Raw genomic sequence first — 27,113 nt, 5'->3', positions numbered from 1 at the left:
CTAGTTTGCAAAGCATGATGTATTAGGACAAAACTATGCAGGTCATTTAACCAGCCCATCCAGAAATCAGCTTATGGGGTTTCATGTCTTCGGGGATTTAGATCTCTACAAAAGATATGTCCCTGCTCAGGTCCCTTAGATCAGTTCCATCAAATAACCATGGCAACGGCTCATTTTCAGCGGATGTAATGACCAGGTGGATCTTCTCTGGAGCAAATTTTTGTTCTAAGCAGTAAACCCAGTGTGCAATTGCTAGCTGTCTTTGCACAAACCTTTGAACTGTAACAGTGGCGCCAAACATCCACACACATGAAATAGTGCTGGAAACGTAGGAAATTTGGTCTTGTTTTTAATATACTATAAACAACGGGCAGAAAAGATTAAAACAAGATTTTGGATTTAGAGGAAATGAAAGGAAATCATTGATGAGAAAACACATCTCGTGAAGCTGGAAAGGCCTTTAAAATGCTGGTCATCAAAGATAGCTGACAGGTATGATACAAAATAATAGCCGGAGTCTTGAAATGATTGCATTTCATTTCACAATAGCAAAATTATAGTCCTCTGCAAAAGGTTGAGCGGAGTAATTAGAGCAATTACCATCAACAGTTTCATAAGGCATTTTTGTCATTGTGTCATGCGTGACAATATGGAATATTTTCACTTGTCTTGCTTCAGAGTTCCTTGTAATGTTCAAGTGTCGGCTAATTGAAAAGAGAGTCCAACAGATGAATTTGGAAATGTTATCACTTCTTTTCCAGCCTTCAGTTTGACAACTTCCTTTCTTAGGCAAATACATTAGCTGACAGGCAGCAGAGATTTCAATAAAAAGCCACCAGTATTTTAACACACTAGCTTGAAAATATTAATATGAAAAGGTTAGGGTGTGAACTGACACAAATATTGACTCGGGCCAGCTTTCAGCTCAGTTGTCAGCAAAATAGCACTACAAAAATGGGTAAGAAAAATAGTGGCCTTCTTAATGGTTATATTAATCTAATTTAACCAATACATCACATACTGACAATACAGATGAAAATTTCATCAAGAAATTCAATTTACTCTATTGTGGTTTGTTCCTACGCTGGAAAGAGTGCCCAAGGGTGCATTAGTAAAGTATGCTACATATGGAAATGTACTGGACTACAGTCTTATGTCAGAAAATGGTTTGTGACCAGCATAACCGGTGGGAAACACCGTCATGTGGCAATGCACCTTTCCGTATCAACAGAAACAGCAACCATGACAATCCGTACATGGAAACTATGCCGACTGTACTTGCAGCTGGAAGTGGAAGCCATTGGAGTTGATTGCGAAACATTAAAGACATTTTAAAGCCTGTACCGTTCAGCAGGCATGACTACGCAAAGCACTGCACATACGTCAGGAAATTTTGTTGGTCAGTTGACTTCCCACTTCACTTCAAATTATTCTGATATGCCATTATGGTCTAATGACGAACAATTATCGCTCTTTGGAACACACACACCAAAATGACTCCCAACTTTCTAAAGCGCATGAAATGAAAAGGCAGGATACACTAGAGCAAATTAAATTCATGGAATTATTGCATTTAAATTAGCTGGAAACTTACCATCACTATGGCAACGACACTGTATGAAAAGCTGTCACACAGGAAAGAAATGCAGATCACAAAAAACCACACCAAAATTCACTGAAAATGGCCTGGCTTTCTTGCTAAAAACTTGTGGCGGGCAGACAACACAGAGAACTCACAGACCAAACCATGTCTTCCTGTTTACAGTCTGAAAAGACAGCCGGTACAGCCGAGCGAGGACACGACCCCTAGTTCAAGGTCATGTACCTACGCATGCATGGCAAGATGCTCTACAGCAGATAACTTCTGTTGGATACCTATGACCCTCAACAGCAACAATGGACCAATCAAGTTGTCTGTACCTCCACAAAGTTGTCATAATTTACCGCTTGTTTCAACATCCTGCTATACTGTTGGGTACTTCTGCAAGCGTGCCAACGCAGACACAAAGCACAGGATCTTTCATCATACCTATTTCCGTTGAATCTGCAGCGGCAGACATGTTGATAATTTCTCACAACAATAGCAAACAATGGCCTTTCATGTCGGACAAAGACCCAAGTACATTTCCTAGACGTAGTTTCTTTACGGTAACATGCGTACCCTTTTTGGCGAATCAATCTGTGAAATAAGCCTGGTTCCTGACCTAAACTGGTCTTTTATACTTAAAGACCTGTCCGCACATTTCACAGTTGATTATTTCAACAGAAAATACTTCCCTTTTAATCCTTCAAAACACAACATTTGCAAGCAAAAACTTGTTTCAAAACTCTTACATAAGTTAACATGACAAATCATTTCTGTGGAAGTAGTCTTCACAAAAAACCTCTTGAACTGTGGTTCATTTAGATCCAAAGCAAACAAACGCAATTACAAATGAAGCAAACTATAATCAGCCTAAATCTGCCGCAATGATGAATATCATAAAAAATTAAATCTGACACTACTTTGAGTTACTCAACTTTGCATACCAAATGACCTAAAGTCACCTTCCATCGATGCAACACAATTGACCTTGATTACCAGACGTAGACTGAGAGAGTCGTGTTTGAAAAACACTCAATAGCGATGTATTGTGATTTATATCACTCGCCTTTAGAAAACTATAAATAGATATGATGTGTGGAAACCTGTTAAGGCTAAAGTACTTGGGTATGTTATAAAACAAAGAGCTCCTAAGCTATTTTTCATGTCATCAGTCAACAAGTTCTGATATTGGGCTGTAAATTTCAACAGTTTCAAGTTCAAACAAACAGAGCACTTCCTACTGTCGAGGACAGCAATCAGAAACGACAGCTTACATGCAAATTATTTTATCAAGCTGGTGTTGGTGTCAATGCCCTCTGTCTCTGGTTCTGTTTGTAAACGTTGACTATTGAAACTTCTTATATGAATCACCGTTACACAGCGACCACTGATTTTTTCTGCAAAAAAACCTTGTACAGAAACGAAACTGGGTGTTTCCCCTGAATATCAGATTAAAGTACTTCAACTGCCTTTCAACATTTTTATACTTTGAAGCAATTTTTTCCAAACAATTTTTTTTGTATGAACCGAAAGCAGAATTTTGAAACTTTCATTTGTACTGAAACTCCGCAAGGATAGGTCGATATTACACAGCAAAAGGCTGGACAATCAAATTAAACAATAATTCCAAGCCACAGAAAAGAGAAAAAGTGATGCCCCTAGCCACTTCATTTTCATTCATTATGAATTAACTTCCATGGGCCAAAATTTGTGGCCATAAATAATTCTGTGAGGTAACCCTTTGAATTATTTAAACAAACACAGAAGTCAAAGACTTCAGGGGAAACAGGAAGAAAAGTGATTTGTGAATCTGAAATGATTTTTCCTTGAAAGGTGTTGTTATATTTCTGCTCCGGTAACACAGGCCGCTCTGACCTGCTATGAAATTCAGATGTGATTCGACTTGTCTCGGAGTACATGCTAGCAACAATCAGATAATAACTGGTTGATGTTGACAACATAATGGATGTGAGAGTAAAGTGGTAAAAACAGAACACGCTGAGTGAAAAGTGATTCTAATATCACATTGATAACACCTAAATTTGATTATACCGAAAAAACCATCAAAAAATATCAGCCTCAAGTAGCACCTAGCCTAGTTTACCCATGACACGATTTCACACGTGGCGTTATTTATTATTATCTAGAATTCGCCAGGCAGTTGTCTGATGTTAATTATGTCGCACAAATATATGGATAAAGTTTGTAATTCAAAACAGTCTACAGGATATGATTTTAAACATGTTATACAAAAACATGCATGAAACTACGATTCAGAGCTTTGTAATCTATAAGCATCCTTTTCAACAGAACAAAGTCCTTTGACATTGAGGAACAAACTTGTTAAAATCAATTCTGTTGACATAATTTACACATGAAGATTGGTTATCGACTCTTTACTTAATTCAGCCTCTCCACAAAAATGTAAAAGTGGAAGATAAAACATTCACAATGATAGAGGTGAGGCAGAGCCCTTATGTTACTGCAAAATTATACTTTGGCTCCCTTTGCTGGAAAATCATTGTATGGTCAGTAAAATAAAGAGACCTGTTACTTAAAGACATACGAATAAAGAGGCAAGCGACTGACATCCTCACATCCACACCCTACAAGGAAACGTGTGACTTCAAATGGTGGGGATACAGCTAGGACCTTTGAGGGCTTCTTTTAAACCCTCCACTGTTTCTACCGGTGTCTGTGATTGGCCATTTCTCTATACTTCTCTATAAGACCAATCAATGGATTCATACAACAGGTATGACAATTGTATGAACCAATGACAATATATCTTGCTACATGCTGTAAACTGCCCAAACCTTCACAGCAAGTGTTTTTTTTAATCCACGTATCCATTGCCTTAATATTGAAAGTGATTCAAATTTTTTATCTTGTGACAGAAAAAAGTGATCTCAAAGCATATTTATTCACAGTATTTGTAAATAAATAAACACTTGAAACATATTCAATTCAAAAAAACTGCTTTACTTTTCAACACTTCTGAGAAAAAGTCCCTAGTATTTTGGAAAACAGCACAAGCAAAATAAACAGACTGCGGTACAGTATTTCTTCTGGGCACAAAATGCTTCCCTTGTGTGACAAATGCCAGTCAGCCGAGGCAATCCCCAAAACTATAAAAGTCAAGACCAGGAGGCAAATTGAAATTGGCACAAATTAGTGTTCTAAGGCTTGATTACAGCACACTACATGCAATTTGTTCATGACAGAAAACCTGAACAAACTTGACAGATTGCAACTAATGAACCGACCTTATCGACTAATTGACTATTAAAGAGCTCAACCAATTGAGTACCACAAAATTAAGGCTTTGCAAACGCTGAATGAAAATTACCCGGTGATCGATGATCACTGACGTTACAACGGAGAGGTTTGAATGGCCATGTCTTTCTCTTAATCAAACATTTTTGCCTGAGCAGGTTATCTACAGTGACTGAAAGCCGCTCACATCCAAAGACATTCAACTAGTGGCTCTGTACAAAAAACTGCAAGTACTGACATGTGCCCACAAGGCAGTATAATAAACAGAAATGAACCAAACAGGCAGGAAAATGATAATTTGTCATTTTTGCATTATTCAACAAACAATTTTCCCATTTTTGGTAACCGACTTACAGAAGTTTCTCTCCTATGCTTACGATGTCTACAGTACTAAAACATGCTTGGTCGACCATGGTGATTTACAAGACGTCTTTAATTTGTAAATACAGCGATTAGCAAAATAATGTTGGTCATAATTTTTGTTCTGATCATCTGATTTGAATGCTAGCTGCAAATACACGTTACCACTGACAACCTGCCGGAGCGATATCATTTGTACAGATTGTATGCATCTTCAACGGTTTCAAAATTTAGCCTTAATTTCCTTCAGTAAAGCTCAACTCGGTCTCATTTCCTCACACTTCGTTTATTCGTTTCGACATTACCCTTGACAACAGCGAAAAATAACTTCAAAAACTTCATTGACTTTCATCCAGGTCTCTGGATGGAACACTGACGAGGGAATGAATACATTTTTTTTTCCTGTTCTCAACCCAGTGGACGCTATGAAATATTAAGCGCAGCATACCCTGGAGATTTGGCAAGTAAAATCAATCTAATCTGTGACAGTGGAACAGCTCATTTGAGGGTTTGTGGGCTACTTGTATGCATGGCAATACGTCCTGATGTTGACAAAGCCAAAAATTGTATCAGATGAGTAGGTAGCTTCAGTATTCATGTCTTCAAGACATTCCATCATTGTACCCAGAAGTCATAATCAACCCATTACAAAGATCCATGATTCTAATTTCACTTCCTTTGGAAAGAAAAATTACTCCACTCACTTCAAATTCAAAATGGCTTCTCTGAATTTATCTTCTGCTGTACATGTATGTGCAAGTAAGATCGTCATAAATCTTTAAAATAATTCATTTCTGATTCATGTCCGATCACCTGCTCAGTATACATGTACATTCTTTGATAGCACAACAGTAGAGCACATAAATGACAAACAAATGAACAAACATACATGCTGAATACCATTATTTTATAACTTTTACACTGAAAACAAAAAAGTGGATTTATAATGTACAAGCACAGTTGAGGGTCCCTAAAAAAATGATTTCACAGGTGTTTGCACTTAACGTTCTGAGAAATCGACCGAAATATGTTCAACACGGGACTCAGATATCTGCAGAGGTCAAACAGTCTATATGCAAATAACAAATGCATGTCATTAGTGTTAGCAGATGTTCTCTACTGCTTTTTCAAAATGACAACCAATTTTTATTGGAGTGTGACAATCCCATGAGAGTTTACGACATTTGGTCACACGATATTACAATTACCAGAAACGTTCAATTGATGCACCAGGTACTCCAGGGTGATAGGATGATGAACCGCTACTGATGAAGCCAACACGGTTGCACGGAGCAATCTTAACTGTCAGTGTTTCATAGATTTTAGGAGTGTTCTCTTGCAAGGACTTTCTAACCAGTGAACATAGGCCAAACAAATTGTAGGTTTGTTATTTTCACTCTTGGTTACTTGCAAAAATGATGCAGCAATGCAGCTTTTTATTTTGTTCTGTTTTTACATGCTTCTGTGAATGTGATTCAAAGCAAGACGACAACAGAAGTTCATTTATTCAGCACAGCACAATACACATACTAATCCCACAGACATTTTCAACAAAATAAATACAGAGAACAGTCATTTTTCTATTAATATTATTAAAAAACATGAAAAAAAGAAAGGCTGATATGGCTAGTCCAGTCCAACTCACGGGAGGTTGAGAAACAAATCCATTTCTGTTTTTGACCTCACTGTGTTCAATTATGATTGGCATTCCCGGGTACATTTATATGATATGGAAAGCAAACTTTCAGAAATAACAATATGTTTTAGTTCGTGTCACTTGTCAACTCTCGGCATGACACAGTTCATACCTAATATCCATTTAATGTTTTGTGGAAATTGATCTGTGCATTAAACCGAGCCTATGACTGACAGTTAAGTCCACTACATAGACAAATCGTTTTCAGACTTGCTGAAAATAAAACTGCAAATAAATTTAGGATTAGAAGATACAAGCTACTAATGACGGGGATTTGAACACGGGTGATAATCTCATTTAAAATCATTCAAAACAATACTCAATAAAATTTTCTTTCTTGTTTTTTCAATCAAAAATTTGAGACTTTCTAAACTGTCAACAAAAGAAGGAAGTTCTCATAATATTCTCTATTTACACAGTAATAATATTCATTTCTTGTTCATTATAACTTGAAGGCTTCTGAAATGTAATACAGCAAAACATGTTCTGTGCAAACTAAACTATCACTTTACAACTTTTCATGCTTTCTGTCCAAAAAGGAAGTTTCTAGGAAACAAAATGCGCATGTGTAGTGATAATAGAGTTTCACTGTTGTTTGATATTTCCAAAATAGAAGAGACCATGCAAGAAAGAATGTTATAACCCGCAGACATACAATCAGAACGCATTATGCTTATAATATTAGGAGAGATAAGGAAATACACAAGTCTCTTGTACTTCCCACTGCTACATGTACATACATCATTGCATATCACCCTTTGGTCCAAATATTTCCAGTGTACCAAACCAACTCAACCAGACAACCTAGGGGGGGATGAACCAGACTGGGGTAGCACAGGTGTCTAATAGACATATGTAAATCCCAAGTTGTACTATAGTTTACTACTCAGCTATGTTTTCGTAGATATAAACTTGCCTCTATTTTTGATGAAATGAATTACTTTAGTTCAGAATGACACTGCATTTGAAATGGTGATGTGCAAATAGGTTTCTGGCTTTGATGGTGTCAATGGTCAGAAAAGTATGCACAGTTTGTAGTACTGAGTGAATATACAGCCCATAGTTGCAGTGTTAAGCTTTTGAACCCTACATTCAGTAACATGTACTTACACTGGTCCAATCAGTGGTTGGAATGAGGGTCAGTGGCAAGCTTCCACATACTACAGAGCCATGGATGGCACACAGACAAGGCAAGGAAGGTTATGAAATATCACCACACAGAGGGAGAGGGGAAAGAGGGATACACCCATCTGAATGAGATAGAAGACACTGCCCTCTATCACAGTACAACATAGAAGCACGCTCCACAAGCACTACAGTTACTGTGATAAATGACCCACTTGGAAGGGAGTATGAACTAGTTACATCAAAATTATTCTGAATCCTCTTTCACAGGGTCATCTGAAGTTCAAACATTGCCAATTGAACTTGGTGGAAACATGCAGGTTACCAAATACTGCATAGACCTGTTGTTCAAAACTAATTACCACAGTTCAATGGGATCAACTCAATATCAACCACCCTGTACTAATACCAGTGACTATTTTTCAAAATATCAAAACTCTGAACTCAACATAATCCAGTTGTCATAAATTCGTAATAGCATGAGGGTGTATATGGCATACACAAGCATTAGTTTGACAAGAATTAATCCGGCCCGCAGAAGATGAATGTAAACCAAAACTGTTGAAACACCCTGTTGAATAGTCAAATATAGTTTAAGGGGGAGTGACTTGTCAATAATAAATAAAGATAACAAGTCATCGTTGATGACACAGTCCCCACTTGTCAGTGGGTACTTTGATTATAAGTCCTCAGAGAGGATAGAGTCCTCTTCATTAATTAGGTCTGTGATAAAAATACTTTAATACAGATGGCGCTCAATGCCCAAGAATGAGTTCCATGCTGATGAAACATAAAACCAATGTAGGCCACCATCCTAAAGGTCATTAAATGAGCCAACTAGGAATTAATCGACAGGATGTTGCAAAACATTTTTGCCTACTAACCTAACACTAACAGATTATCACCGGTACCATATTTCATAAAGTTTGATGCAGTATTTACAACACTATGAGATCAACATCTGTATCAAGTTTCATCAAATTTGACGTTGTATTTGTGGATATATCACTCTAATTAGGAAAGTTCATTACATATGCAATTACAAATTAATTAAAACAACACTGATAAATGTCTTTTTCACTGTTAAAGCAATGTGAGCTTAAACATCTGTACAAAGTTTCATGAAATTTGATTCAGTATTTCTTGACAATCAGCCTAATTATGAAACTTCAATAATTGACATGATACTGCTACATGACGTGAAACAAATTGACGAGCATATGTATGAAATAGGTCAATGTCCTTGTACCAACTTTGAATGATAGTGGTGGAAATATGTCTGAGTTATGGCTCTGTACATGAAAAAATCGTAATAAAATGGCCGCCTGGTGGCCATATTGGATCGTATCAAAAAACAAATCGACATGCATATGTATGACATAGGTCAATGTCCTTGTACCAACTTTGAATAAAATCGGTTGAATCATGTCTGAGTTATGGCTCTGTACATGAAAAAATTGTAACAAAATGGCCGCAAGGTAGCCATATTGGATTGTATCACGAAACAAATTGACGTGCATATCTATGACATTGATCAATGTCCTTGCACCAACTTTGAATAAAATCGGTTGAATCATGTCTGAGTTATGGCTCTGTACATGAAAAAATCGTAATAAAATGGCCGCCTGGCGGCCATATTGGATCGTATAAAAAACAATTCGACATGCATATGTATGACATAGGTCAATGTCCTTGTACCAACTTTGAATAGAATCGGTTGAAACATGTCTGAGTTATGGCTCTGTACATGAAAAAATCGTAATAAAATGGCCGCCTGGCAGCCATATTGGATCGTATCACAAAACAATTCGACATGCATATGTATGACATGGGTCAATGTCCTTGTACCAACTTTTAATAGAATCGGTTGAAACATGTCTGAGTTATGGCTCTGTACATGAAAAAATCGTAATAAAATGGCCGCCTGGCGGCCATATTGGATCGTATCAAAAAACAAATCAATGTGCATATGTATGACATATGAAGTAATCCTTGTACCAAGTTTGAATGAAATCGCTCCAGGCATCTCTGAGATATCTGCGTGAACGGACGGACGGACGCACGCACGGACGGACGCACGCACGGACGCACGCACGGACATGACCAAACCTATAAGTCCCCCCGGACGGTGTCCGTGGGGACTAATAAGGCCAGGCTTACTTCATAGCAGGACAAGTCATCCAAGGAGGAAACACTGTGATCTCTGAAGTGGATGGGGGTGATGGAAATCTTTGCGCAGGATGATAAAGCCAGAAATAATATTTTTGTATTATTAATACAGCCGCTTCAATTGACCTGCGAAAGGTTTTACAGAGCTGTTCTGTGACCCTGTACATGAACTGATAACAAACTTCACTCACAGAAAAAGTTTCAGTTTTGTAATAACATAAATTAAGACAATATGTTTACAAAACTGGAGGTTAACAGACGAGAACGTTATCATAAAATTTTGAGTGAAACATTTTAAAACATTTACTTGAAGAACACAGCCAGAAATCGTTCAAATCTGGTAGCACTACACATTCATGAATCACAATATCATGTCCAACAGTTTAAAACTTGTGTGAGAAACAAATCACAATGAAAAATCTGATGACACAGAAAAAGTCACATCGCTGTGTCAGGGATTCTCCATCAAATACATCATTACATTTCGTTTCAGTCTAAGTAAATACTGAGTCAGTGTTCCAGTTTTGCTATTCTTTTGGTGCAGCATTCATTAGTGAATATATACCCAGTATTGATATATATATTGGAGGGGGGATATTGGCATGCAAGTTGTAAAGAATCTACTTGCCTTAAGGGGGATGTATCAGTATCTTTTTTGGAGATTTGTATTATAGGATCATGTACTGTTGTAAGGTACAACCTCCTTCGTACACAAATCTCCTGATGGGAATTCGTTGTTGGATTAGAAGAACACACTATCCTAGAGTCACAATGGACATATTTTTTAACTGTTTCCGGGCTGTTTCTAAAGCTTTGAAAAAAGAAGCAGTATGTGCACTTGGGTAGGATAAGGAGTCTGAAAAGTTTCTTTCTGGGCATGAAGCTGATCACTCGAGCGTGGGCGAAAATTTGTCTCAGGAGATAAGAGTGGTATTTTTTTTTTAATTTATGCTAATCCTGGTCCCATTGCTCTCAGATTGTCAGTGTATAAACTGATACACATACTATGACAAACCGTAACAGTTTGCTCATTCAGAAGATGAAATGAACCACACAGGTCTTGTGTCACTGAGTATGCCAGACACTTGTCACTTCAGATAGTCAAGTGACATGATGTCCAGTAATATTTTCAGAAATAAACACCAAAAAGCAGGAAATATCACACCTACATACGGCCATGTCTAAGCACCACTACAAAGACTTTTGAAGCAACTCCAATCTTTCTGGTACACAGACATCAAATTCTTACACCAGACAAGCAGTATGCTCTATGGTCTGTTGGACATGTCATTTAAGTCCATCTAATGAGTAAAAATACTCACAAATGTTCGCTACCAACTTTATAGTTTTCAATAAAAGATTGTAATAGCTACTATACAGTTCAGTGGTTTTTGTAGTAGTTGAAAGATGGTCCTACATACACTAAATTGTTTATGGTAATTGACAGTTTATCAGGTTTTACCTTGGGAGTTAAATCAAATATCGATCTCACATGAAATATATACCCTGATGATGCACATAAAATTTCACCCTTTCACCGCCATGGTTTGCCCAAACCTATTGTTATCAATGGTGATTGTGGATCTGCTTACAGTGAACTGGGGGTGAACAGGTTAAACTGTCCAAGTTTTCTGTGTTTTTAGATCATATACTTCTGCGTGTCAGGAGTATCAAGCATTAGCTACATAAAGATATTTCACTGTGCACAACCAGAAATGCATGAATATTCATCACCAATGATGAGTCATCATTAATTTGCATAATCAAAAAACTATCAGTTGCAAAAATGCATACCATTACATTGTAGTTCAGATGCAGGACAGATGTACCAGAGGATGAAGAGAGGATGACTTGACGATATCACAGCTTTGCATAAAAGATAAAAACACTATCCCCTGTGATTTGCACTCTCATGACACTGTACTTGATACAATTATCAGAATAGAAAATCTAAAGTGAGAAATATTTCCGAGTCAAGTTTGTCTTATCTCAGCAGCATGATATATGACCTTGATGAAAGCTACATGACCAAGACTCAGTTGGAAAGTAGCTAGTTCAAGGGTAAGAATGATGAACGAGCTGAATATACGATGGGCTTAGCAACCAGAATCTTCTGAAAGGTACGGTAATCACTGCTGACTACGTGATTGGTGAGCAGTAAGACAGGTACAATGAGCCCAGACCACTTCAGAAATGCAAAGTGTCACTGCATGTATAAATTGATGGGGCAAAAATAGAAAGCTGTAAACTGCATTGCGAAAGCGCATTTATCACGACCACAGAATAGTTAAAACTGACCAAGCAAAAGTGACAATGGCTGCCGTATTTCTGCCAACACTGATAAAGATCATCACAATTGAATTTCAATGACACCGAGAATTATATGGCATGCTATACTGCCGCAGCCCTGAAACCTGTAATCCATGCTCACTTCTAGGTTTCAAGAATCCTTAATTACTCACCGGCTGCCAGTCTTACCTTCAAATTACTTTTTTTTTGACCAAGAATTCACATCAACAAAGTTTAATTTTTAATATTACCTGGATGGTTTTCTATTCGCAATGACGTATCTATTAAGATTCTTTTGTTATGCAAGAACGTCTACGCCACTTTGTTTTTCTTTCTTATTTATGACTGTGGCATACGAAAGCCTACTCTATCATCATTTATCATGGAGAGTTATTATTGCCGATACAGAATTTCAATTTCAGATAGATAATGATTAATTTATAATTCATTAATATCAGACCATATTTTTATCAAAGATCAATTCTGACCATAGGGCACAATGATAACAGTAAGATTGCTTCAGTCTACTGTTAAGGTAGATTGCATTCATGATGGCCTGTGAATTGGCCTTGAAATTAGCTCTTCTCATATACACACACTTCATTATAGAGAAATAACACAAGAAATTAATGGAAAATTAGTAAAATGTGACAGCGTCCTTCAGGACGGCTGTAAAACAAGTTGTGACATGTAAAATGCAAGATAATAATACCATGAATAATGCAACAGGAAGGCACAATGTTTAACTTTCCTGTTATTTGAAAACTGCACAGACTTTATTCATAAACAAATCTCTATAAATTATGAAATTACAGGCTGTTTTGATGGTTTTTTGATCAGTTGCTCTTTGAAGGATAAATTCATGTTTCATAAACACTGATTAATAAAACATGATACACAAAATAATGAAAATTAACAGTGTTTTTTAACAGTATCCGTATAATGAAAAGCTTCAACTACTGCCATAACAAACTATGTTAATTCTTCCTGTCTTCTGTTGTTGTAATTTGCTGACATCCCAAAATTATACTCATATGGATTGCAGCATAAAAATTTCAGACAAAAGACTTTTCCAATGAATGCCATTTTCTATAGCATTTATATTGTATTTACTCATTTATCATGTTTGTTTGTTTGTTTGTTTGTTTTGGGGATCATAGTGCCAACACTGCAGAAGTACCAAATCAGACATGATCTTGTCATTCTATATCCATGAATACTATTTGGCTCATATCTTTGCCATCTCATTAAATGCTGGTACTAAAATCATGCAATAATATTCAACAGATCAGAACAACCCTACAGTCAGCACATTCAAAAACCTAATATTAGTATCAATCTGCCAGCAACATTTGTAAGCAAAGAAACCCAGTTTGCATGATGAAGTTTTTCCTACGTTACTATTTTTGTCACCAAATTTATTTCTGGACTTGAAAGTCACACTACCTACATTACTTCTGGGGCGTCTCTGACAGGTTATTTATACAAAGCTTGTATTTAATTTGCTTATGGTTTTTGAATGCATCCATCCGAAAATTTTCAGAAATTGAAAAAAGATTAATTACTATTACTTATTCCCATTACACTTTGCCAGAATGTGACATATCACTGTCGGTGAGTAAAGAAATAACAATCAATCAAACATCTGATAGACATGTGACTCAGTGAGGGATGAAATAACGATCCATCAAACATTTGAACAAAATCCTGTTAAGTTGAAGTAAAATACAAGTAATTAGTGATGAGCCATGAAACAGCTTCTACATTATCTCCGTCGCTGAACATCATCTTTGGATCTTAAGCAGTTTTATTGCCTTATTACCATACACTATCTTTCACAGACCAGTCGAAATTAAGTATACCCTTTTTTCAATGTAAACCATTACGGCCATCAAATTCATGAATTGTTACAACCTTAACAGGGTTGGTAATGTTCTGTGGGTTAAAAACATCTAATGTTGCTGTTCAGCGTTGGCATGCTACCAAATGAATGAATCACGACAATTACCACTGAAACTAAAAATAATAAGCCCTGTCGTTGATGGCAGAACTGAAAACAACGCAATCTGTTACCATGCTTTTAATGGTTCACTTTTTCACATGACAAAAACAATCTTTTAATCAAAATTTATACTAGCCAGATGGTTATGAGATGCAGTTACAACAATACATCAAAAAATATCCTTCAGCTCGTGGAGGATTAAGAGTTGCTTCCATCAAACTTTAGTCTGCATTAGTCACAATTAATCCTTCATGATCTTATTTTCAGTATTAACATTTTTTAGTATACCAGTATAATTGGATTTTCTGTACACAAGTTGCAGTAGTTGCAAATGAAATCTAAAATTTTTCCTAAAATCAAATCGTTACTCTAAATTTTCAACAGCTTTGTGCTGACTTTGCTCTAATTTTATAAAGATAGTCTGCTATGAAAAAAATGATTCACTGTTAATGAGATTATCATATTTGTTTTATAATCATATTGACCTCTTTATGCTTTTGTTGATGGTGCGACAAAAATTCTACGTTTTCATTTAACTTTAAATGGAAAATTATTTTCAACGACATGACATCAAATTATTCAGTCATTCCATTGGTAATCTTTCTGAAATTCAAAGTGTCAATGATACATTTTACATGCGCGCACACAATCACTGAATAGCTGCTTTTCTATATTCACAGTTCATGGCTGCGGGCAAAGACTGTACAATTGGCAAGATTCTATTTCTGTTGGATTTTTCACCACCGCTGTAGTGCACGTACATTGATACGGTTATATCACTGATCACATTTAGGTTCATGTACTCAGGTGTGGATCACATGCTAAAACTACATATTTTATTAGCCTGCATAAATTCAAATTTTGAAAGTTACCCCTATGTGTAAAATGGTACAGCACTGAAAATTTGAAAACTGCATGCATGGCAATTTATGACATGCCAAAGGCAAGAAAGAATTACATGATATGAAAATGCAACACATAAAACAGAAGCTCCCTGAAAATAAAAATTTCAAGTTCAAAGATGTGCTCAGAGACAATGTTTCTGGGCATACACGTCAAGATGGCTTTAACTTTCAATGAGAAAAACTGACCATGATTCAGTAATACATGCATACATACTGTACATAAGCAACTCAAAACCAGTGTTTCCTTTACCAATACAGAATTCTGCAGCTGCTCTGACCACTCCAATCAGAATCCTAGTGCCAGCAATGTATGTTAGGAAAATGCATTGCAAACACTGATTGCTGGCTTTTAAATTTCAGCAAATGCTTGTTGAGATTTGATGGTTTCAATGTAACTAGCCTAAGAAGAAGACAGCACCCAAGTGCTCACACAGCCATGCCTGGGACACTGAGACAGCAATGCCTGATGGGAAGTCAAGCACTCTTAACCCTTTTCCTGCCAAGTCCATATTTCACCACCAGGTCAAGATGGTTAAAATTAATGAAACACAACATATGATGTATTTTAACATAATACTGTACATTTGAAGGCTGTTGAAAACATAAATACTGTAAACTTGATTTTTTTGGGACAAAAGATGCTATAAAATACCAAGCAAAGTGGGGGAAAATACGTCATGTTTTGGCTCAATACAGCTTTTTACTGACTTGGCTGATGGGAAAGTGATACAGTTATTACTGTCTGGCAGGAAAAGGGTTAATGTAAATCTGACACAAGTGTTTGCAGGAACTGGTGGGAAACCTTAGTGCTCGAGTAGCAGCATTTTCTTGTATACTTTTTCTTTAAATCACACGATTTCTTCATTCTCCCTTGTAAAATTACTCCTATCAAATTCCAGTTAAAGAAACAACAGTGAAACTCTAAAGCATTTCAACCTTTCTTTAACTTCCTCTGAGACAGCAATTTTCTCTAACTGCTATTTACAACGCAAAAGCTACAGTGCCTTTATGACATACAACAGTGTTGGAAAGAGCAAGATTTTCTACAGTGTTTGCTGGCGAATAAAGAAGAGTCTGTTTCCATACATATGAAGAAACAATTTCTTTGTGTCATATACAGCATTAGTACAGACATGTACATTGGCGGCCATATTCTTTGGTGAAATCAAAAACATTGCTTATAGATAGCATTTAGCAGCGTTTTCTTGTGTAGATGAAATGAAAAACAGGAATGCGTCCCATGGTGAGAGCAATTAACATGAGAACACCACAAGAAACTGGAACAATCGTGTGAGCAGTGCATGCAATATCCAACCACTGAAGCTGTAAGCTACAGCACATCACACAAAGGGCAGGCTAGACCATGTCACTTATAATGACAATGAAATACTGGCAAACAACAGGTACAATGACCGTCTATGAACCTGTTCGGACTGGTCTTGTATTAAAATAGGACATTATATGCATTTATGACTGTATGAATACAACTTGTTCCAGGCAAGACTCTTAGAAAAGACCACGAATATTACCTAACTGACAAGGTACCACTGACTGGACAGATTGTGTTGTTTTCCTTATAGATTAGAAATGGTATCTAGAGTTGCTACAGATATTTTCAATATGTCTAGACAAACATGCCCTAGTTTTGGGGAAACTGTCAATATTCCAGTGAAAATTATCAGTTGCTGCTGTGTGTACACCGGAAACTGATCAAAGATCAGTTCTATCATTACCTTCTACATTTCTGATTGAAAGAATATGGCCAGCTTAACAAGTGTTTGAGGGTACGGTCACAAGATGACTTCATTTTCTACACTGTACAATTGTAAAATATATCAAATTTTCCTTGATAGGTAGGTTCTGGGGGGAAAATTACAACTTTACATGATGAGTGGCTCCTCTAAGCCCATTAACAAAACATTAACCAGGTACTAGAGTGTCCAACAGACACCCCTAGTAGATCAGACTAAACCATTTCAATAGTAGGGGTGTAAGCACTGACTCAATAGCGCGTACTCATTTGTGTCAGCTGTCCATTGTCTTTAAAAAATATCCACATCTATCAACCTGTCCAAGACGGTCCACCTTATGCAAAGAAACAGCTGTTTTTCACAAGAAGCTTGACCTCATTTTATCTTTTCATTCCATGAAAGACAGTTCAGACTGCCTACTAAGGTTCGTTCTTTACACTGACCGCTTTATAACAACCAATAACACTGTTAATGCTTTTTAATAAACTGAACAGACATTGGTTAACAGCCTATTTCACACAGAAACTGTAAGATGGTTAACAGCCTGTTTCACACAGAAACTGTATAAAGATCATGAAATAGGCAGTTGTATAACATAATACAGAAGGATTGGAATCAGAAAGCCAGTATCAACACAAGTCAACGTTGTAAAAACTCTCCTTTACTGGGACATTTACTGTGCACATTGACTTAACGATACTGTAGTCGTTCAGCTTACTTCAAATTTAAGGTATCAGCGATACTTTGTAGCGTCTGAGCATTTAAATGGGCAAAGGTTGTAACTATTGATGATATTTTCATCATCTTTTTTCCAGAAAAGAAGTACATTTCTTCACTCTGCCTCTTAAAATATACACAGTATTAGTTTTGCAAATAGAATCAATTATCAACAATATCGTTGTAGATAACATATACATACACTGTTTACAGAGCAGGACACTTATTATGGTGCAATGATTTTGGAAAGGACAGAAAACTGGACTCAACACAAGAGACAAAAATATTGGAAAACACTCAAAAAGTAAGGGCTAGTGGTGCTGTAAAAATAGTACAACCTTGTACCAAGGGGATGACAACTCAAGGAGACTTGTACCCTGCTCCAGATGATCCATTTCTTCATCTGAGACATCCATAAGTATTACAAAATTATCCAAGGACCCTCTCCTCTGTCATAGACAGTACATCTTTCAACCTGATCTAGTTTTGACACTGAGAGGCTTAACACCGTTGACAAGGCACAAAATTTCCTGACATGCTCAGGTGTGTTGGACTTGAGTGGCTGTATAGTCAATCTTTTCATCTCATCATTAGTGATGCTATATTGGATAAGTGGCCTTCACAAGGCAAAACTCAAATCACTCTATCCTATACTTTGTGGGAACGAGCTTGTAACTTAATCATGAACGATATACCGACGATATATTTCAATTTGAAGAACAAAACTTTCCCCTAATATGATGAAAAAGGGTAATACCTCACTTGTTTGATGTGGTTTGCTGAAAACACAATAAATTACACCAATGCATCTTTTGACATTTCTGAATTTTTTTAGTCAATTCAGGGATTTCTTGATATTTCAATGTGGCAGCATTATAAATTTGAGTTAGTAGTGCCTCAATTAACCAGCTCTAAAGGCACAATTGAATGACAGAATCGTTAGTATGGGTTACAAATAAACTCTATTAGCGTTGTTGCAATATTCACTGTGCTTAAACAGACTAGTTCTCCTTGATAATCTGTTAATACCCTAATTTCCTTGGGATCGGATGAGATATTTTCTTGTTTCAGTCATAAGTCCATGTCTTAGATCAAGTCTTGTCTAAGGTACAGGCAAGCATATCAATCAGAGACAATAGGAACAAATACACTTTATCAAACAATAGCACTGGTTGAACAGAAAACAAGGCCAAAGCAGATAAACATATTGTATATGTGCTATTGTAATCGTTGATTCTCACAGAAAACACTGAGAGTCAATGTACCGTAAGATTCCTCAGATAAGAATGTGTGACGCAAAGTGTAATTTTCTGTATGAAGGATGAATCTAATCTGGACTACTAGGCTGGTTCACTTTATTGAGATTTGAGGGGTGGAAGCTAGGAGATGTAATTCACAGATGTCTTAAACATTTAGTGACAGGCCTTGAGCTGTAGTAATCCTGCAAGAAGGCCTCCCAGTTCCTTCCACAGTCCACCAAGGCCGCCATCTTTGCAATGCCCTCCAGTGGCAACTTTTGTATTAGCCGAGCAGTTTTTACTGTGATAGCTTCGCCAGGTTACTGGCTGTCGTACACTGTGAGTTCAAATCCCATTGAGACTTTACTGAATTGAATACACAGTGAAACTCTGCATGTAAAAAACTGCAACTTTACAAGATTGGCTTTAGTTTGTCACCTCCCTCAAATAATTGAAGGTAGAAGATGAGAAAGAATTTACAAGTCTTATGTAAAATGTGATTTGAACATCCACTGCACTATAATCACAGGGTCAAATAATTTGTATAAGAATTACCCAACCTTGAGAAAATACCTTAGGTTGATTTGACCAACATTTTTTGCTCTATATGCATGATGTTAACAATAAATATCAAGTTGACATATATCAGTAGTAATGTCTAGTCATAGAAGCTGGCCACATGGTCAAGGACAGTGGCCTAGTTATTCAGGATATGAGAGGTTCTCAGTTTCTCATGGAAACTTCTGCCCATAAATGAATGTCCTCAGCAGCACATTTGCTCAGTGCAAATTATTGCAGTGCCGACAACGACTGAGAAGAGAGTCCAAAAATCTTTTATGATAACCCTTGTTAGACAGGAGGAAAAGGGAAATTACTACACCAAGATCACTATAATTTTTAATGTAAAATAAACAAGAAACCTGCTGAGTGATGGAAAATATATATTGTACCCTTTCATTAAGACTTACAGCCAACAACTCACTGGTCTGTTGGCGCCTCTGGGACAGCAAAATCTTGATTAGACGTCGCTTGTTTCAAAGACATGTAAATATGGATTGTTTAGCAACAAACTGAAGAGTCACCCTTCAATACTTGAGACACAAAATCTGCATTGGGAAGTGCACACTCATTGTACCATATCTCGGTAACAGAAACAACAAGTGCAGACTTGAGTTTTGTTAACCCAGCTGAATTCACATACAGTGAAATGTTATAGTCCCATTCAAGGGGGTCAAGGATGTGAGTACATACTTAACATGATCATCATCAATGTTCTCCTGGTTGGATATCCAGTCTCCAAGGTTAGACCTTATTGTTTAAAACTCACGGCAGTTTACAGCATTTCTGTTCAATGCAAAAGATGTCAATATGAAACTAAATGGTTACAAAATTGAAATCTCATTTTGCAGACAAACTATCAAGAATACATACATCAAATGAGTTTTATTGTAACAGTGCGATGGTCATCAAATATAATAGAAGAATATAACATCACATTAAAAGCTACACTGACACAACTCTCTTTTCACCATCAGGTCTTGATAAGTTTGCAAAAAACTGAAATGAAACTAATTTCCTTTTCCATAACATGTTGTGTACATGGAAATCTGACTTTTTGTCAGTCACCTGGTTTAGAATCTGAATATATATGAATTGAGATCCTTGTGCACAGGAGACACATTAACAGACTGAAAAGACAGCAACGATAAACTGTCAACAGAAACGTGACTGATTGATGATAGATGCTGTCATTCCTTAACAGATGCTAAAATTTTACTTCATGGAATTCAACAATGAAATTGTATTCTGACTAGAAGAAAACTGGTGAAATTTTACTGTTTTTGGCGTTTAAACGTATAACTAGACAGTAGTTTCCAGACACCTTCAGTGGGCATTCCGCTTCATTTTCTCTTGATGGATATTAGAGTACAAAACTGACAATGTAATAAATTATAAATGAGTTAACTAGCTGTATAATTACAGGTACAGAACCTTGTTCCATTTCCAATGGTTACATTAGCATATGATATTGACATATTTATCTCACTTCTAGCAAGTCCAAATCGAATGAATGACTGTTTTCTGCTGGCATCTCAAAAAATATTACAAAGTGAAGTTCAAAACAAGTCAAATTAGCAAGAGTAATTTTGATATTTCAGAAATATAAATCTATATTTTCAGACTAATGCCAGGCATCGGATGAATGCCTTATCAGATCAAATGGAAACAGTAGAAGATGAGTTCAGAAATTCACAATAATTTGGGCATATTTCCACATATATTCCACCAAGCAATTTGAATAATACTTTTCTTGGAAAAGCAGATTAAAGATTCAAAGGTTTTTCTATAAAGTGTTCACAAAAGTATATACATGACTTGCAACCTTTTTGTACCAAAATAATATCTACATTTTGATGTTCCGAGAACATTACAGATGATCTACAGATCTAATGTACAGGTATTATATATCAGTAGTACCACAGTACAGCCAGTCCCAAACTCACAGTGATAACATAATAATCACATTAAGTAATATTTAGTTTTATTAGCAAATGGACAGGTTCTATAATACAGGAAATAATTTATCACCAATGAAAGGATGGCACTTAATTAAACTAAGTAGTGGATACGGAAATATAGTCAATGCTTCAACCGTCCTGTACAGGTGGTAGAATCACAAACTACTTCCTATGAAATGTCTTCATCCTTGAAGTTTTGGAACTGTCTATTTTCTGCTGCAGCAAAGCTAGTCCTCCACCCAAGAAATGGGTTTAAAATGTGGGAAAGCAATGTGAAACAATGTCCACCGGTATGTGCCAGCAATAATTCTCCTTCTCACCTTAAAACATGGATTCAACCAATCCAAAATACATGTGCAAGGCTTTCAGTAAATTCCAGAAACCACACGGAATAGAATTTGGGGGAAACAACTTTAAACCCTTGAGAGTGCCCTGAAAGAAGCTTGCTGTTTCTTGGTCAGGAATTTTTGGAAATTTATGTGAACTAGCCTTTGAAAATAAATGTTAGATGAAAAGACATATAGTAGCATTTCCAGAAAAAAACTTAATATCAGTAGTATGTCAGATGGTCTTGAAGAAGTCAATGTAAGACCTCTCCAAGACAATACCCATGTATTATGTCCAACTAATACTGTGCAACACATTGTACATCTTACCGTGATTGACACTGTTGACTGTTATCTGCTCCATGACCCTGTAACCTCCATTTCCGTGTTCAAAGGCCCAGTTATACCATCGAAAACAATACATACACACTACATTTGGGGTGGTGAAAGGGTTACTGGACCCAACTGCAATATACTGTATACTATTACCACCTACAATTGTGCTGACTTAGCAATGCCTGTATTGCAGGACATCATTTGGCATGGCCTGATTCATAAGGACTCATTGTTTCCTTCCGCCATCATCTAACACCCTGTAACAAATGAGCACCAATCCGACAAATTGAGACCGGACAGATTGTAAAAAACAGTTGACTTTTTTGCACCTGCCTGAAGTTAGATCATATTGTATCTCGTACACAGGACTTCTGTAACCCTTCATCAGTGACACTCTATAATGCTAGATATCCTCGACGGGCTGCCTAGGATCCACGAAAGGATCTGTATGAAGTGATGTAATTTGTGCAGCTTGATGTTTCAATCTACTAAACTCTAATCAGCCAATCACAATTACTCACATCAGAGTTGTAAGGAAGAAGATCCAGCAAAACACAGTTGAACATTTTAGATTTGCATTGAATAGCACTGGTGGCTAACCATAAAAGCCCTTTACAAGTATTTCATGAGTGTGATGAAGGCGGTTTCACAAGAGTAGCTTGCATAAGCACCTTGCAAATTTCCAAGTACTTGAGCTTTGGGTTTTCAGGAAGGGCTAAAAGATTGCATGCTTCCTTAATGTATGTTTCCTTTATGTGTAGTACAAACTGAAAATGTTGAATGCATAACACTACCATGACTTTCTCAGTGATATAAACTTGACCCTGTACCTTTGACTTCCGAGCTCTGTGGGTCAATTTAGGAATATTTGGAAATTCTCAGCGTCAGCCTCACACCAGTACATGTAAGCTTTAAAATTTCCTTGCATTCACAGAGAACAGTCGAGATGCACATCACTTTAGCTTAGAGTGCACACTGTTCCAACACTCTCCCTGCACCTGGCAATAGTAGCTTTCTAGCCCAGAGCCTGCACTGTATGTGTGGAATTACATGGCAGATGGCATTGTGTTGTGAGGTACAGGTAACTGTACGGTTCTTGGAAATCTCAGATGATATGAATATTCATGAGTACAGGGTCTCATATATGAAATTCCCAAAGCACCTGGATAAAAACAGAAAACCAACCAACATCACACACTTGTAAAAATAGTGATTTGTTTCGTGTTTACAGTATGCTCTATGAACATATGTGCAATACCGTGTATGTTCATATAACAGTCATGGCAAGACTCCAAACCAAAATAAAAATAAAAAATTTTACATTATGAGTTATTTATCCATCAGGCTTGCTGCTGCTGTCCCATTCACTTCCGGAGAAGTCCACATTTCAAGATAAGACGATAAGACAGGTGTCACGTCATGGCATGCTTGATAGTCATAGGAACCAATACAAACTCCCGCGACTAAAAAAAGAACTTCCCAATTCCTCCAAATACACTATAGCTTCCTGTCAATTAACACCAATGCAAGAATTTGATTTCTTCTGATGACACAAACCTTCCATGGATAAGTTCACCAGAATAATCCTCAGCCAAACCAAAACATTCACACAGTGAACTTTGTCCTCAGTATATGTATACATACCTTGCTGCACTCAATGCCATCAGAGACACAGCCAACAGAAGAAAATGCAGTAGGAAGTGGAGGGATGCTTTTTACTATGTCATTAATGACGTATGTAAATCAACATACCAGGAAGGGTTTACTCACATATGTCCAAAAGTTGAGAATACAAATCTCTTTCAACTCAGAGCAGAAGAGCTATCATGGAGTGAAAGAAACAGGATTGAGGGAAAGGTAAAAAGACTGACTTTAAAAAGACCACAAGATTCCTGTTTGTATTAACTACTTCTAGCACTGTGCAGAGTTTCTTTATCAAGAGACATTCCTATCATGAAAGATTTGCTCACCTTTACTGGTGTTTAGCGTACATTTTTAAGTTTACAGAATAGTGGGCGAGTAAATACCACTGGTTTTGTAAACCAGGGAGGCAGCACGTAGATACATGTACTTCCATTTATTAACTAACAGCAGACAGAAGCTGCTTAAATCAGTGAAAATGGGCAGCAGGGTTAATGTGTTCATGTTTGTCATGCCTTGAACAAACAAAATGAAATTTTCCAAGCAACAGGAGGCTCGTCATGAGTGACATGGCATTATTATCATCAGCACATTAATACCAGAAGAAATTTATAAACTGACCAATCACTGTCACAAAACCAAAAAATCATAACGAATATTCTGTAAGTCACTTCCGGTTCACACCACGAGATGTGACCTGGTTCCTTGGGGAAATTGCTGTTATTCACTAAAATCTAATATGATCCATGCAAATGACCTTTCTGAGGATCAAAACTATTCAAAAGTGTCCTAGACAGACGCTCCCTAATGGGAAGACATCACCTGACCTTGGACTCAGTTGACCTCCACTTCAACATGCAAGTTTCCATGCTCAGATGACCTATCTGCTTAATACTTCCCCAAAGGAACTCATATTTTCTTTGTAAACTCGACAAATATCAGCCAACAATCATTGTTAAGTATGATATTTTTTAAAACCGTTATCTCTAATGGTTTCAAAACACGAAATTAAAACATTGGTTTCCTGGTGTTGTGGACAGCACAAGAGGTCATAGGCACCCCTACACACAGATAACACTATCATGATAACAAGTGATGCTTGGTACATGGAAAATGGTGCAAATACTTCTTTTCATCCACACTCCTGGATGAAGACATCCCAGGACATACATATATATACATGAGCACATGAATACATCTCTTTATTTTTGATAATCACCAGAATGGAAATTTCCCGGTGGGAAACCAACATGTGGATCATATGCATCTTTTGAAGAGTCACTGCAGGACATTGACATACATACTAGTGTACAGACTGTGTGATCAGAAAGTTCTTGTCGTTCATCCACAGATGTAAAAGCCAACCAGGATTGTCACATATGATGTAAGACACAGGAGGCCGATACAAACAGCTGGCAATCACGCAACTACTGCACATGTTGCAGAGTTTTGAAGATGTTTCAAAGAAGGCACAGACAATTTTTAATGTGATGGTTCATCGAGTAAGAGTGTGAATCATAGTTAGTGAGGAACCTTCTCAGAGGTTTTAACAGCTGTTACCCACTCCTCGTGTGAAAAGAAATTTTATAAAACATTCAATCTAATGATGACACGATTGATCTGATGGAATAACGTCATAACACTGACAATACAACACATGGAGACACACGATTAACACTTCATCATGAGAGCATTAGGCACTGTAACCATGCACAAGACAACGTCAGCTCATATTCACATATGGCGCAATTAAAAACTTGCACATAGGAACTCAACAAAAGAAAAAACTTTTGAAGAAGCCAGACAGATGGTGTCGTCATTAACGCCGACGTAGACTTCGATTGTATCTAATGTACGTTTCTATAGTAAACTCTTACGAAATCGGCTGATACATATTACAAAACAAAGACAAGAAATCTGGGGAAACAATGCACCATCGATTTGTGCGTAACCGGAAGTTCCGAAAAAAAACGAGAAGCCACACACTTACCTTCCCCCAAATTTTCCTGCCGTTCATGGTGTCAAGAGCAGCAGCCGCATGAGCGTGTTCGTAGAATTCGACAAAGCAGTACGGATCGTTACCACTATGCTGGATGGGAGTAAAATTAAGAAGATATTTTGATTATCTCAGCCAAAAGCCGGTTGTGTCAGCTGATTTCCGAACAATAGTATGTCTGACATTGAGCATGCTTGACTGGCGTACTGTACGGAAAGTGGAAGGACCAAAGCTGGAGGTCAAACCGATCTCAACAAAGTCAAAGGAATCAAAAACAAAACATGTATAGGTGCTTACCTCAGCTATCATCTTGCAGCTCTTACACAATCCAATCTGGTTGAAGAGCTCCAGTATGAATATTCTGTGACTCGAGAGTCCAATTACCAACGTACCTGTTTGAAATAAAGCCAACGTGGAACGCAATTGAATGACATTACTTCAGAACACATGCTGCCGCAAAACATCAACATCGAAATCGAATCGGAGGCATTTGAGGGGGGATACTTACAAAGTCCGAGGCCTCGTGTCATTTTCGTTAACCTGAAAGAAAAGAAAATTTATTAATAGTTTGAAAGCGACACTTAAACTCACGAAATGCGACGTGGAGAGACGCTAACCTGGTAGTTATTAGCCATGATGGCGACCACACACCCAGGATATAGAGGCCAAATGCAACTCGCATGCGTATACCGATGCACTATGGGTAATAATGGGCGCCAACAAAAGCGTTCAGAAGCTGCGAGAGTTTGCTTAGCACCGGTCCGCCACTGTTGTCAGTTCATAGAAACGGAACGATTTTTTTTTCAACAAATTGGTTATGAGGAAACATTATTTGTCCGTTGCGCTATACAATGCGCTCAGTTTTCCTCGTTGACCGAAAAACACAAGCTATTTTTCGGCAATGTATTCGCCCTTCTGTGTAACTGTGGGCATTGAAAACATGTACGGAATATTGCCCATTGCAGCGTACAGTATACCCGACGCGACGCGTCACATGCGCGCAGCAATGTGCTTTGGACAAAGACATTTAAATTTTCACCAGCTACAGTATCGCTATTCAATATTTTCGACAAAAATATGTGACACTCATATCCAGTTGGGGGTGTAAATGCTGACAGGACATTTTAATACTACGTTTGTTTGCATGTTTTTGTTTGTACATGGATGTATTTTTGTACATCC

At 37.2% G+C, this 27,113-nt stretch overlaps 1 protein-coding gene across 1 annotated transcript in view; it reads right to left on the bottom strand.

The window, feature by feature from the left end:
- LOC139128323 (nucleolysin TIAR-like) overlaps positions 1 to 26,707 on the bottom strand; it is a 103,172-nt gene extending 76,465 nt beyond the window's left edge. The window contains exons 1-4 of the mRNA XM_070694118.1: positions 26,549 to 26,707; positions 26,440 to 26,471; positions 26,229 to 26,323; positions 25,926 to 26,024 (exon numbers count right to left, since the gene is read on the bottom strand). Coding sequence (XP_070550219.1) covers positions 25,926 to 26,024; positions 26,229 to 26,323; positions 26,440 to 26,471; positions 26,549 to 26,613 — 291 coding nt within the window. The 5' untranslated portion in view covers positions 26,614 to 26,707. The remainder of the gene's footprint in view (positions 1 to 25,925; positions 26,025 to 26,228; positions 26,324 to 26,439; positions 26,472 to 26,548) is intronic.
- Positions 26,708 to 27,113: the final 406 nt, after the last annotated feature.

This window comes from Ptychodera flava, unplaced genomic scaffold (assembly GCF_041260155.1).
Source record: "Ptychodera flava strain L36383 unplaced genomic scaffold, AS_Pfla_20210202 Scaffold_49__1_contigs__length_964681_pilon, whole genome shotgun sequence".
NCBI lineage: Eukaryota > Metazoa > Hemichordata > Enteropneusta > Ptychoderidae > Ptychodera > Ptychodera flava.
The sequence above is the reverse complement of the archived record's forward strand: the minus strand, read 5'-3'. Positions and strand labels throughout refer to the sequence as shown.